Genomic DNA, 14330 nt, shown 5'->3' on the forward strand with positions numbered 1-14330 from the left:
GCTCCACCTCCATACTGTACATCCTTGTTCTTCAGCCTAGTGAAGCTGCGTCCGTCCATATTTAACGTTCGCTGGAATTCTCCGTACTTCGTACCACTAAGATGTGATGGTCCATGATAACGACGGGCCTAGATATCAACCCCGATGCCTCTTTTTTTTCTATTCACAAACAGAAGTACCGAGTACCTACCCAGTACTCGCTAGTACTATATTTGATGCATCCGCTCCCCCCAACACGCTAATAGTGCAGAAGTTCGTCTGACCCACATCGTTGATTGGACCAGAACAACCGATAAGCCTGTGAGGGCGGCTAGGGATGCGCGGTCCGCCCCCAATTGTCTCAAAACCTGCGGGTGGAGAAACAGGCGAGAGGTCAAGATGCCTGCACAAAGCACGGGGAATAGGACCCTTCTTCCCGAAAATCATTCTACCTGTCACCTGCACGAACATACTGCATTTCAGGCGGCTGACACTCTCTTCCGAGTGGTCACACATACGCATCCGAGAATTCGACGGGTCCTCGCGCTAGCTGAGATCCCTCAGCTCATGACGCCACTACCAGGCAACAAGGCGTTCACAGGCTCCAAGGTAGACAGTTCAGGAGAAGAGCCGCAGACGTGGCACAATCGGCCAACAGGTTATGATGAATATATACATTTCGTCCAGCCTTCTCAGGAGCGGGATGCTGCGAGGTCCAGGAGGTCGTCGCCATGGCCGAGAATGCTGAAGAATTTAGAAGGCTCCCTTCGGACGAGCTTTCGGAGGATACCGAAATGCTTGATGTACCCGAATCCTACAGAGGCCTCCCCCAGGATAAAACTCGTCGAAATAGAACTGTCCAACTTGGCCAAGACGCCCTGATGGCAGAGAATCTCTTTGGATCTACTCAAAGCGTAGAGCAAGATTCAGAGGATCTGAGGCTGCCAAAATTCATCATTGCTGTCGACTTTGGGACTACATTCTCTTCCGTCGCGTTCAGCCGCCTTGAACCCGACATTCCAACTCGCCTAGTTGGAATCGAATCCATCGAGTGTATCGACAACTTCCCTGACACGACATCACTTGGCCCATCTGCCGATCTCCTCGCATGCCACCAGACCGTTCCCACAGAGATCATGTGCTATACACAGAAAGACAAGGCAATGTCTGAAGATCAGCCCGAATCAGGGCTCTCAGATAATGCATCACATTGCTCGATGGATGAACACTGGGTCTCTTCTTCATCCGATGACTCTGATCTAGAGGAAGTGCAGTTGGCAGTTCCCCAGGCTGGAGAGCACAAAGTCAGGATGTCAAATTGGGGATGGGGCGTTCACTCCCGACTGATGAAGCCGCATCTCATACATCCAGATCTTGCACACTTGAAAAACTTCAAGCTACTACTGGACGACAGCCCTGCTACAAGAGACCTTCGCAAAAGAAGTGCCCGGGTCATGAGCATGTTGAAGCCTGCTAAAGTAGTAGACGTCATCGCCGAGTACCTTGGACAGTTGCTCGAGCACACGAAATCAAGGCTGACAGCCGTTCATGGCCTTCGCAGGGACAGCCCTGTGGAGTTTGTGTTAAGCGTGCCCAACCCCTGGACGGATACAGCTTGTCGCGTCATGCAAGATGCTTTGATAAAGGCCGCCAAAATTGCCGGCTTTGCACGTCTCGAGCAAGACGTGATCCGGGACTTATTCATTGTTGCTGAATCAGAGGCTGCGGCAGCTTACGCGCTCGAAAACCGCGACTACTTGTCTAAGATGACAACTGGCGAGTCGTTCCTGCTCTTGGACTGTGGTGGCGGCACAGTGGACGCCGTCGTCTACACGTTGACCCAGACTGACCCAATTCGATTGAAAGAAGTGCTCAAACCCGATGGAGTTTGTTGCGGTTCCAGTTTCTTGAATGAAAATTTCAAGATTCTGCTGCAGCAACGGCTTGAACATGCCACATTCACCGGGCAAGACATGCCCCTGGAGAGTATCATCTCCAAATTGGTCCAGGACTTCGAAACTGAGAAGAGGAAGATTAATATACTTGACAAGAAAGCCAACTTTGACTTGCTCTATGTCCACGGCCTCCAAGCAGATCCGGAACAGAGGCTTCGGAAGAATACATTGGATGTGACCTGGAAGGAGATGTACGAAGTTTTCAAAGACTGCATCCGGGGTGTCTCAGATCTAATGGTGAAGCAACTCAACGCAGCCAAAGAAAAAGGGGTCAACATCCAAACCGTCATTGTAATTGGAGGCTTTGGAGAGTCGCCGTCACTGATTAATCATCTCAAAAAGGTTCTGCGGAAGGAGCGAAATTGTCTGGATCAGCCGATTGACCTTGAGCGCTCACGTCACGTCCAGTCGGCTGTTGCGCGCGGTGCTGTGCTGCGCGCCTTGAGAAAAGAAGACGGCCCCGAGAGAATTACCAGGTCAAGCTACGGAATTCTTCGATCAGAGCGCTACAACGAGGATGATCCCAAGCACAGGAAGTTCAGGGTTACCCGCTCTCCAGCGGATGGAGAATTGTACATCATGGACACTATTGAATGGGTTGTCAACAAGGTCTGTTAGACATATTTCGTGGTCAAGATACTTCTGTCATACTTTCTAACATCAGAACTCTAGGACACTCCTGTGCCCACCAGGTATAAGACGTCATTTACGTCGAGGCACATCTTCAAAGTTTCAGAGCCGCAGCTCTTATGCGAAGAAGTTCTCTATGTTTCTTCGAGCAGGCATCCATCTGGATACAAAGTCCGACACAAGATGAACAAAGGTAAGAAATACTGTCAGTCTCAGCCACGATGGTCGGAAACCCAACCCTAATTCAACCGCTGCAACTAGGAGCTCAAGAGACAGGGAGCATCTTGGCCGACCTCACTTTCTTAAAGACGGAGAATCTCATCCAGCCGAAAACCGAGACGAACGACCAGGGCAAATCCTATTCGTATTACGAGATTGTATACGATGTCTGGATCATCATTGAGGGGCGCACTCTGAGATTTGAGGCCCGGTCACCGATCAACAAGGACAGGGTAACTGATTCGAAACAATTCTGCATCGCCGCAGGTTTCGTTCCGGGTACGGCGTAGAAAGTCGTCTCTGGGCGCGTGGTAGTGTTTTGATAATAGAGCTAAGGGAGACGTGTATAAGGATTGAACTAATCTGGGGTTAGATATAGTTTGATTTGTTGATTGTAGAAGAAGTAGCGAAGGGTAGCCTACTACATAGGTGACAGGCAAGTGGAAGGCTGCCACTTTGCCAAGAGATCCCTTACCTAGCCAAATTGGGTTACGCCAACAACATGCAATGGATATCCAATGACAATGGAGGGGCGGAACTCAGAAATGAGATTGAGCGTGGGCAATGGGCAGTATGAGAAATTGAGCAAACGTCCCATCAGCCTGAGCACTTTGACCTCTTGACTGAGTAGCAGACGCTGAGACTTACGAGGCTGAGCCGGTCACGTACCTCGAACTGTGGGCCCGACGGGCACCATAGTTGCCAAGCCTTGGCTGGGAGCCCCTTTTTCCAAACCGAGAGTCTCCGCTGTGCATTTCCGGGGGGTTTCCAAGCTTCTTTCCCCCTCTTCACTCCCAATAAAATGTGGGTGGGCCGTACGTACTTGACTGAGCTGTTGTAGTCACACTTCTTTCTGACCTCTGTAGGCCTCATGTCTCAACTGTAAGTTATCTACGGATATCCACCTTGGTCATAAAAGGAGTCTAACAAGCGTGTGCAGACCCTTGCAGATCCGAAAAGACATTCGCGACGTCTTCGAAAAGGATGACGGCGCTGTGCAGAAATCCTTTGTAAAATTAAAAGAGATCGTCGGGTACCCTGTGTCGTGCACTGCAGAATGGCACATGCTCTGGGCTGAGCTGGAGTCCCTGTGTCCCGACAAAGCGACCTTCGTACCCACGATCGCCAAACTAGTGGAGGCGTGGTGCCACAGTCTCGGCAAGAGACTAGAAGATGATAGCCGATTTGAAGCTTGGACGGAGCTGTTTCTTGAAAAACTCAAACTCGTCAATGTCTTGAAGCTGTCTATTCAGGTAAACGTCCCCTTTAGAACAAAAAACCGAGTAGCGGGAAAGAGAGAGGAAGAAGGAGAGGGAGAGGCGTCCGCTGACATGTAGTATGCATGGTTGTAGGTCGCAGCCGATGGACCCAGAGTCCGGACCGCATGGTCTGGGACAAAATCGACATTCATCATCTTACTACCCAAAACCGCGAAGTTCCAAACCATGCATGCCGCATCGGCTTTCGGGGAGGACTTCGAATCAATATTTGACCCTCCAACGTCCTCTTCCCACAACCAAGAGGTGGTCAAGGGACACCACCAGATCCACGATGATGAAGACTGGGCAGAATTGGAGTCTGTCGCTGAAACAAAAAGTGCTAGTCTCAGCATCAGCACGACAAACCGTGTGGCAGTAGCATATCCGTCAGAGCCGAATCCAGATGTCCTGCCCTCGCTTGAGACGCTGCCGAGGCCCGAGATTCTCTTTCAAACCACGACCCCGTACCTGATGCTAGTATCCTCGAACGGGTTGAACAAGGTCACGATAAACGGCACTCATGAGCCCAGTCTGCGGCTTTTGGCCGAGTATCTTAAACGGTGGATCAGGACTGATCCTCAAGATGTCCGAAAGGTGCGTGTGGGTGATTTTGATCTCAAATACATACTATTCTTGTATATTCTACCTAGTCTTTTCAACTAACGGGCCTCACAGATCCCGTACCTGCGCATCAAGCTGAACGAGTCGAACTTTGGTTTTGGGATGTTTTCAGACTCGTTGACCATCGAACCTTTCGATCATCATCAACGGCATGGGGTGGTAAATGTGGCTTTGATTCTTGCGTTTATCCAAGGTGTCTTGGGGTACCATCGCGTTCTTGAAATGTCTGGTGCTGGTAATTGGGAGTTTAGACGGGATACACCATTCGCAGCGTGACGACGTCTTTCGCTCGAGTTCTCATGGGTAGCTCGTTCTCCTCGAACGTTATTCCGATGTTGGTTCAGGACGTCCGCGTCTGTTGAAGTATGCACTCTGCTTCATATGTACATCCTGCACCACTGACTCCTGCATCCTTTCTGACGGTGATGATGAAACGAAGGTTGATTCTGTTCTCTTGGAACGAGGACTGTAAAATAGACCAAGTCGAATCCGTCTGAAATCCTTGCCAGAGACCTTTCCAAGAACGAGCGACCAGCCTCGAGCACTCTTCCAGAGGATCCCCGGTTATGACATAGTCGTGGTCGACCTTGAAGATTCTGACAATTGCAGTCACGATTTTCTCTGGCAAGTCGATCTGATGGTGCGGGTTATGGCGCAAGGTCTCCGGAGTGGCGACCCATCGCCACCTCTCCAGTGGCCACTCAAGCACCAAAACCTCCCATAAAGGTATCCTCCGTGACATATTTGCCTCGTCGACGCCCTTGCTTCCATCCCATCTGAACCTGAAGCGAGGGAGACCTTCCGCCCTTATGTCTGGATGTCTTTCCATTGCTCCTGCGAGGACCCAGGACTGGCGTGTTATGCAATGCATATCTCTCCTGAATTTCCGCACTCCTCTTTCACCATTCAGAAATTCAGCGTTCCATTCGTCCTGGTTACTGTGGCCGCATGGCGGCTTCAAAAAGTATGGAACAAAAGTCACAACAATCTCTTGGAATCTGCGCAATGGGAGAGCGGCAGCCTTGCCCAAGGATGTCTTGTCGAAAGGCCTCGTCCCATACTGACAGCGACATTCGTTTCCGCTCGTAATGTAAATATGTAATGGTAGATTGAATATACGATGAAAGATCTCGTCTCTCACCGCGCGACTGACCCTCAGAAGCGACCCAATTGTGGCAAAGTCGGATTGGTACTCGGGGTGGTTTGAGACGCAGAGGCCGCCACGTGGAATGAAGCACGAGATAATTTCAACTAAAATTTCATTTGGAAGGTGGTATATGTCCAGCCTGCAGGAGCCCATATTCTTCGCAAGATCACCCATACGACTATCTTGCAGGGACGAATGAGCGTTCTTCTTTATGTCAATGGCAGTTTGAGGAATTGGTTGGACTTTTTGGGCTGCTAGTGCGTATTGGACCAAGTGGCGCTTCATGTCTGCGATCATTACGAGAAGTGAATAAAACCAAAAAAGAAACAGGAAGAACGAACGAGTGGGAGAGCGAAGCGATATGTATTGTCACATGGAAATAGGTCTCGCTCCATTCCCAACATGCTCCTTCCGAACCAAACTCTCGCCAACTTCAGTCCTTTGGAAATCTGGGTAGGATCCGTGGTCATGCCTCTCCTGTTTGGTCATTCCAAAGGTAAGCCCAGTCTGATGTTTGCTACCCGACAGTGTGAGTGTTGTGGGTTTGCTGCTTCCCAAGGGTGCCTTGCAGCCTCGGAGGACCTCGAGGACCTCAAGCCGTCTTCGTCCTCCATTCAGCCTTTTTATGTTGAAGACATATATTCGCGCAAAATTCTGGAGCCCAACATAAAGAGCACCTTTCCATCGGTTCAACCATTTTAGAAATTGTCCCGACGCACAGATACTCAGAATACTCAGGTCCTCCAACTCACCACGCCTCCGACAGTCCCACGCACCAACTCGACCATGGATTTAGTTGCCACTCCTCCCACTACACCAAGCACTTCCCCTTGCGTATCTACATCGCAAGCGGGAAGCATTGCCAGTGCAATACCTTGAAGAGCCCTCACAACATCCTCGCTACCTATCTGGGAAATGCAGCACAGCTTTCTCTTACAATATGGAGCGAAGTTATCGTGACATTGCAACCTAAGCTGCACGAATCAGTTCATGATGCATGCGAGAATTTGCAGAGAACTCTGACAAGGACAGGAATTGACTACTCGACTTTCAACACCCGTACTAAATGCCGGACGTCAATCAGTTGCGTTCGCCGCCAGGCAACTGCCCTCGCGCAAACAATGGAAGATCTCGCAAACCTGCGAGAGGATGATCAGGTCCGCTTGAGATTTAAGTTTCTACCGTTCACAGATAGAACTTCTCTTCCTTCTCAATCGATCAACTTTATGATCCCCAGATTGCTTCAACAGATGTGTCTGCCTCCGACCCTTGGGAAGTTATATTCAGCACCCAGGCACCCCCGAACGAGACGATCATGACTCAAATCCCAGTGCTTACTGGTGCACTTGGCCGCTACATGTTGTTCATCATGTTACGGAAGATGTGGAGATAGAAGGAGGTTTTGATCCCTACTAGGGCGACGAACTGGTCAATTCAAAAGAGCTTGAAATTGCTCTGTTTTCGCTAGCTATTGTGTTGCTCGACAATAGAATGCCACGATCTGGTCTCAAGGGCCCCTCCAGTTCCGCACATACAAACCTCGGACAATGAAGACTGGGGAGAACTGAGTAGGAAGAGCAAGATATAGATCGATATGAGAGCGCCGGGTGAGGGATATTGAGTGCCACAAGCGCCCAGGACACGAGAAAGGGTGTGAGCTTTCGCTTGGATCGGATTTGGAAACTTCTTGACGCGATGGGTGTTGATACAAGTTAACAGACAGGCGACGGCGCAGGTCCTAGGTAGATGAGGAGAAACAGGATTCCCCGCGGACGGACAGACAAACTTGTATTGAGGATCAGAGGGTAGTAACCCAAGATGTTTAAGGTAGATGCTATCTCCAACTAGCTAAAGGGCATTTACACAGTCTAGCATCCCGAGTTCCATCGAGCATGGGCAAAGAGATAGATGATGACCATTCCCCCTTTCTACTTTCCTTTCTCTTTGCCCCTTTACTCGTCCAAGAAATCATTCACTAGCTGCGAAAAGTGCACATTGTACTCGTCCAGAAACCCATGCCCGGAATCCGGGTACAGGTGCAGGCTGGCGTCGCAGTTGGTGAGACGCTTCCACAGCGCGATGCTGTTCTCCGTGGGGACGAGGAGGTCGTTGGAGCCATTGGCCACGAGGGTCGGGACAGTGATGCGGTCGAGCATGTCGAAGGAGCCCTCGTCGCGGAAGTCGCCCGAGAACCAGCGCTGTACGGCCGCGACCTGGCGCTGTGTTCCTTGCTCATGCAGGAGGGGGGCGCGGTCCTTGCGCGCCGAGCTCATGCGCTTGATCCACTCCGCGGCCTTAGTCTGTTTTTTTGCGGACGGTGAGAAGAATGTGTGCATCAGCCCTGTGTTGGCGTCCTCGAGCGTCGTCGCGCCCGCCACTTCCGCGAAGTACTTAGGGTCCCCGCCCACGACGCCCTCGCCCGCCGAGGGCCCCGCGCCGGCCACGATCAGCCGTCGCACCAGCTCCGGAGCTTGCAGGGCAATGCGTTGCGCGGCAAAGCCGCCCATCGAGAAACCCAGGACGTCCAGCTTGGGGATGTGCAGCGCCGCGGCCACATCGATGATGGTCTGCGCCCACGCGACGAAACTCGTCCCGACTTCGCCCTCGCTGCGGCCCACGCCCGTGTTGTCGACCAGTAGGATCGGGCGCTTGGCCGCCAGCCGGTTGATGAAGATTGGGTCCCACCAGTCCATGTTGCCGCGGAAGTGCACGTGGAGGAACAATGGGGTCCCGCTGGTTTGGCCGAATAGGCGGTAGGCATGCTTGATGCCGTTGATGGTGATGTATTTGTCCTCGGCGGTCTCGTAGGTAGCCATGGTGCAAGAGATTTGTTTGCTTGTGGTGGTTTCTCTTTTTTCTCGTCGTCTTCTTCTTCTCAGATCCTCAAGTCGTCTGCACTACTAGCTGAAATAGCTGATTGATGTTGAACTGAGAACCCATCCTGCCAGATGAAGGGAGACCGTCCCTTATGTACTAGGAGCCTACCTTCATTCGGTCTCCCTAATAGTCCGACCTGACGAGCCAACCATGTCAGCAATGCCCTCACATTCGGAATGCTTTACAATCAACTAAACCCAAACATGCGACGTGATTATGAGAGAAAGAGAGAGGAAAGCAGTCTTCGCGGATGGAGGTCCATAGTCCTGACGACCAGCCAGCCAATCGTCGTGCCGTCCTTTAGTCATCACTCAAAAAGCCGCGTGGTCTGATTGGCCCTCCTAAGAAATTTCCTGACTGGGAGTATGATTCTTCTGCGCTAGCGCTCTATTCGGATACTCCACTCTCCGGAAACGACACTCCCAACTTGGTCCTGCATTCAACTTGGACTTCTGTTTGCCCCAGTACCGAGTCCTGCCAGGGGACACTGGCGGAAAAGAGAGATGGAGAAGGGAAAGTCCACTTGTCCCCGTGCCGCCACGTGCTATGTAACCAGGCAACGCACCGATGGCACATCCCATGGAGCGAATCAATCGGCCGCTGCCAACGTTGTCCACAGGAAATCTCTACGGATGCCGGTGTCCTGCATCTTCCGCAACTCACATCACCTGGAACTGAGGTTGCAGAGTTGTACATATGTGTGTGTTGGGGGGGGGGTCCGGATTCGCCCGGTGCCTGTAAACCATGCTGAACCAGCCCAGATCAACAACATCCAACAGGAGTACAGCAACTGTTCTCACTTTCTTCCCTCTCCAGATATTAGTAAATTGACGAAAAGTGTCATACTGCATCTTCTCTTAATTAACCTCGATGGTTGTCCTCGGCCTTTTGGATCCGCAGGCGAATTCATTGTGTCCACAATGGAACGAACTAGGAACGGTTTGGCGTTGGCGGTGGTCCAGGGGTGAAGTGAAAAATTTAATACGAATTGACACACATTCTGCAACTGTATATTATTTCCCGGAAACGCCAAACGCAGACCAGACACCGCGAATTATCCAAACAAAATAATCCCCAAGATTTGCTGCCGGATGATATCCAAAATCGCGACGATCTTCCCCGTCCAAATGCTCGCGCCTTTTCAAAGCAAGATATTGAGTCGAGACCACTGAGCTTATATCTACAAAATAAGGTACCATTTTCCCTTCTGTGAAGCCACGTGGTCAAGAGCGCAGGACTCGCAGCATTTATTCCAGCGTAGCATTATCTTCCGTCCCGTGTGACTCGCGTCGCCGCACGAGTACCAGATTGCATTCCATCGTCCATAAGGGTTACCTTTTGTCAATAGAATAACAATTCTCTCCGGCAGGGTTTCTTCGAGTGTGTGGCTCTCGGAGAAACCCAGAACTGCCGCTGCATCCGGACCGAGTTTGATTTTTGTCTGTTCCGCTTCATCCTTGTGCCTGTGACCGCATTCTGGAGTCAGATAGGTATTCCACAAATTTTCATGCATCTGACTGTAGCGGAAATATTCCTGGAAAGATTGGGAACCTCCACAATTCTGATACTCGGGAACTGTCTGGAATGTAACAACAAGAGTGATCTGGAACTCGTACGCAAGAGATTTATAGAAATCTTTCCGAGAAGTGTAGTTCACGAATGTGCGAGGAGTGTACGTTGGGCCTCTCTCAACAGGGCAGACGCAGGATTTCGCACCCCTGCCAATGCCACTTCCATCTCTTATTCGCAATTTCCGCTCCCCTGTTCTTGAATTTGTGGGCGTACCCTTGCGAATGTGGACGAGCTCAGGCCGAACGACAGCCGGATCACGGTCACCATATGTGTCCAGATGCACAGACCACCCGAAATCGCTCTGAAGAGATAGGCGGCCGGCGTACCGATTGCGACTCACATCTTGGAGTTCGGCAGACTCCAGTACACTCACGATACCGTTGAACGCCTCAGACCGTTCAACTAGCCCTAGCCCATCCTTTCCCTCCCGGATTTCCCGAAAGACAGTTGAGAAGGCGGAGATGTCAGTGCTGAAGGCTATTGGCATATCACCACAGTGATCAAGCTCAAAGACGTGAGCGAAAATCAGGACATATTTTGTGAGAAGTTCGATCAGTCGTATCATTTGTTCTTCTGCAGAGTAGAGCCGGCCGTGCCACGGGACTCTTGCAAAGAAGGAATTGAAAGTTGTAGGTAGCGTGGATTCAGACAGAGGGTGCTCTGACAAAAACTGCGCATATTCCTCACAAAGTTTCGTATTGATTGTGATACCATCGAAGATCAATTTAACAGAGTTCATGATCCTCCACATCTCCAATCGGATTTTTGGCCCAGTATTCTCGGTCGCCTCCTGTCCCTCTTCCCATGAAGGGCACGTCAGTTCTCGGGCCATTCTCTGCGAAGCGACGACTGCGAATCCAGCTACTAAGCCTACCGTCTCCTCGTATATATCGTCATTGTCTCTAGTGATGGTATCAATATTCAGGCTGCGTCGGAGTATTTCCGTGCCGTATCCCGACAAAGGGTGTCTTTCCCTCGAGTAGATGCCATTTGAGTCGTGATCTTCCGGTTTAGACGTGAAAATAATTTGCATGTCTGCGTCATGAAGGCAAATTTCGGGGCCATCGTCATCCGTCTCCAAATTCCAGCACGGGCCTCCACTATCAGAGGCATCAATTCGGCGCCAGTGAATGACAACATGAGGCTCTTTGGCATTGCCGAAGACAACATCCCGACAAGGAAGATCAGTGATCACAACATTGAGGCCCAAGATGTAGTGGGCCCAAATTGTGAGAGGGATAAATCCTGTCTGGAATGAGATTGTGACTATTCTGTCCGCTGGCAGGCTTTTGACGATATAGAAGAAATCCATTGCCCCCAGAAGAGCCGCGGGCGTAAGACGAGTGTAATCCGCACTCCAAAAGTAGTCTGGCATTGAAATTCGAAGCCGTCGCTCGATTTCCGCACAGTATGGCGCCCAGTGGAATTCGCCACATTGCGTACTGCAAGCTGCCAATGTGTTTTCAAGACCTTCGTACCCAGGAGGGTTGGTGGCCCCTGGTATGTTGGCCTCGCATCGCTTGACCATCGCACTGGCGATCATTCTGGCAAGATCTTCTCTCGAACTAAAATAGCATAGGGCGGAGAGAGTGACTATGGTTGCGAAATATTGTACATCCTGAAATGCCCGAGTTACGGTTGGGCCAGGGCCGGTGCGGAGCTCGATTTCTGAGCCCTCGCATAGTGGGGTGATCTTGGTGATGTGAACTTTGGCTTTGAATGCTTTCTCCAGTTCAAGGGAAACTTGACCCCTGCCAAAAATGCTTGCCAGATCAGCCTCAACAACAATATCAGAACCTGAATTGCGAAGGTCGCGTGCCATGTTGAGTAGCGTTGTGAATGCGGAAGCAGCAAGATCCTTTATAGGGAGGACATTTGAAAGCTCAAGTGCAAGTTGGAACCCGGCGTAGGTAGGCATCTTTGACAGTCGGAGTAATGTTCCAAATCCTCGAAATCCTCCTAAGTATCGATACTGTATGAATTGGCAGTGGAGGATGGATAAGGGAATGCGAGCCGACACGACTTTGGTAAGCTTCGTCCAGGAGATCCCCAGGCTCTCCCTCAGAAGTGCCAGAGAATGGTCCAGGTGGTTTGAGAAGAGGTTTTGATGTCGGCTAGCGGGAATGCCGTACTGGGCTTCTTTTATGCCTTCTTCTGGAGAGCGAGGAGGTTCCGATCGCTGGGATATGGAAGGAAGGGAAAAGCATATGCCACAAGCTCGCGGGATCGAACGGCGCGGACCCGAGTCGCGCAATATACTCTAGCCTTTGACGGTCATTGAGTATAACGATTTGAAGAGTGCTGCGATGCCATAAAGTTTCTTGCTGTCAAACTTAAAGAAAGGGGAGAGAAGAGGAGAGAAGCGAACTAAGCCGGCTTGCAGTCAAAGACGCCTCCTGGCCGGCCATTTATTTCTGGCATGGGCGCTTCAGGTCATGCAGGTTTGATACTCACTGAGGCTGTACAGCAACCAGGGCTGGCAGGGGTATGGGGAGCGCATGCATTTAACCGCCCAAGGGGACTGTTTGATTTGGCGTCTCGGTGACTTGCCGTATTGGAAGGAACTGCGTCTGCCACAGATTCGTTCGGCTGAGATCAGGCTGCAGAGACAAGAGGGTCCCCACATGGACCGGCAAGACAGGAGGATCTCAAACAAGTCTCAAACCTCAGCAGCATTCTCTCGTCTCGGCTGTAGCATGGGTGACTAGGGATTTGGGTCGCAACCGTCTCAGGCGATCGCCCTTCCCTGTGCGGCGGTTCGATTGAAATTGCCGATTGCTGGGATTCAACTCAGCCTTGTGGCCAGCTGCCAATCCGCTGAGATGCCTAGCCGCCTAGCGTAGAAAGAGGAAAGTCCGACCGTGGCGCCGTAGTGCCGTGGCGTGGCGTGGGGCGATGACTCGGTTGCCCAGTCTGCTTTGGCGGCTGCGATGGGATGGCAACTTCTAGATCATCAGCTCAACCCTTCATTTTCCATTTTCATCTCATCGCCCAACAAGTCCATATATTGCAACTCTGACCATATAATATAGTCTCACCGTCCATACGGGTTGATTTGAATCCTCTCCTTTGCGTCGTCCGTGGACAGAAGCGATCTCAGCTCACCACACCGCCACTTACCTCCACCTTATTGCATTTCCAACAACTTCCACACTCATCATCATGGCCGATAGCGATTGGGATACCGTTACACGTATTGGCAGCAAAGCCAGGGGTCCTGGCAGTGGAGGTGTCGATCGTGAACGGGTAGTAAAGGGCAATGCGGCGCTCAACGCCGCCAAGCGATCCGGGGCTGTCGTCCTCACGGAAAAGAAATATGGAGGTACCAACAGCGTAAGTGGCAATCTCGATTCTCCGGAAAGCAAATGACCAGCACTGACACAGATTTCATAGAAATCGGGCGCCGAGGGCCAACACTTGACCAAGGTCGACCGCTCGGACGATATCATAAAGCCCAAAACTATCCCACTAGCAGCGTCACGGGCCATTCCCGAATGGCGGAAGCAGAACAAAGGACCAGACGGTAAAGCGATGACGCAGGAAGAGCTTGCCAGAAGAGCTAATGTCAATGCGACGCTGCTCCGGGATATTGAGTCTGGCAGGGCGGCATATGATAAAGTAGCGCTTGAAAAATTGCAAAAATTCATGCGAATCCATTTGACTGGGGGTGATATTGGGAGCCCGATGGGTCCAAAATTCAAGAGGCAGCAACAGTCATGAACTCGGTGAGCCAGGTGTAAAGAGGTGGAATCTTGAGAGAATAGAAAGGGGGGCCCAACAAGAATGAAACCAAGTGTTGACGAGAGCCTCAACGCATGGCTTGCTTGTGGAATAGTAAGGCGTTTCGGTCCAGTGAAGAAGAGAATGTCGTCGTGCTGTTTTTCGAACTGGAACCATGGTCAACGGCCCACACAGTGAGGGTGTTTGCTTGTTGTCGTTCAGTTGGTGTTTGCTCTAAGGGATCTTCCTGCTGAAGGAAGGAGACATGGTTAGTCTTCGGCTTTGTGACTTTTGGTCTGGGAAGTAACAAAATAGACTGGTGGATTCCTGATTGATCTTATTTTTGCCTTT

General features: G+C 51.1%; 6 protein-coding genes across 6 annotated transcripts; 3 read left to right on the forward strand and 3 right to left on the reverse strand.

Annotated features, from left to right (window-relative positions):
* Positions 1 to 710: 710 nt before the first annotated feature.
* A1O5_03605 (uncharacterized protein) lies at positions 711 to 3073 on the forward strand (the record flags this gene model as incomplete). The annotated part of the gene is made up of 3 exons (XM_007744216.1): positions 711 to 2543; positions 2607 to 2757; positions 2826 to 3073. The coding sequence occupies 3 exons, from the start codon at positions 711 to 713 to the stop codon at positions 3071 to 3073; spliced, it is 2232 nt and encodes a 743-aa protein (XP_007742406.1).
* A 581-nt stretch (positions 3074 to 3654) lies between these two features.
* On the forward strand, positions 3655 to 4939 carry A1O5_03606 (uncharacterized protein; the record flags this gene model as incomplete). Its single annotated transcript, XM_007744217.1, has 4 exons — positions 3655 to 3665; positions 3724 to 4036; positions 4136 to 4636; positions 4718 to 4939. 4 exons carry the CDS (start codon positions 3655 to 3657, stop codon positions 4937 to 4939), a joined length of 1047 nt encoding a protein of 348 aa, XP_007742407.1.
* A 64-nt stretch (positions 4940 to 5003) lies between these two features.
* A1O5_03607 (uncharacterized protein) lies at positions 5004 to 6095 on the reverse strand (the record flags this gene model as incomplete). Its single annotated transcript, XM_007744218.1, has 1 exon — positions 5004 to 6095. The coding sequence occupies one exon, from the start codon at positions 6093 to 6095 to the stop codon at positions 5004 to 5006; it is 1092 nt and encodes a 363-aa protein (XP_007742408.1).
* A 1667-nt stretch (positions 6096 to 7762) lies between these two features.
* A1O5_03608 (uncharacterized protein) lies at positions 7763 to 8626 on the reverse strand (the record flags this gene model as incomplete). The annotated part of the gene is made up of 1 exon (XM_007744219.1): positions 7763 to 8626. The coding sequence occupies one exon, from the start codon at positions 8624 to 8626 to the stop codon at positions 7763 to 7765; it is 864 nt and encodes a 287-aa protein (XP_007742409.1).
* Positions 8627 to 9867: 1241 nt separating this feature from the next.
* Positions 9868 to 12177, reverse strand: A1O5_03609 (uncharacterized protein; the record flags this gene model as incomplete). Its single annotated transcript, XM_007744220.1, has 1 exon — positions 9868 to 12177. One exon carries the CDS (start codon positions 12175 to 12177, stop codon positions 9868 to 9870), a length of 2310 nt encoding a protein of 769 aa, XP_007742410.1.
* A 1244-nt stretch (positions 12178 to 13421) lies between these two features.
* A1O5_03610 (transcription factor) lies at positions 13422 to 13979 on the forward strand (the record flags this gene model as incomplete). Its single annotated transcript, XM_007744221.1, has 2 exons — positions 13422 to 13592; positions 13653 to 13979. The coding sequence occupies 2 exons, from the start codon at positions 13422 to 13424 to the stop codon at positions 13977 to 13979; spliced, it is 498 nt and encodes a 165-aa protein (XP_007742411.1).
* Positions 13980 to 14330: the final 351 nt, after the last annotated feature.

This window comes from Cladophialophora psammophila (genome assembly GCF_000585535.1).
Source record: "Cladophialophora psammophila CBS 110553 chromosome Unknown aczJe-supercont1.4, whole genome shotgun sequence".
NCBI lineage: Eukaryota > Fungi > Ascomycota > Eurotiomycetes > Chaetothyriales > Herpotrichiellaceae > Cladophialophora > Cladophialophora psammophila.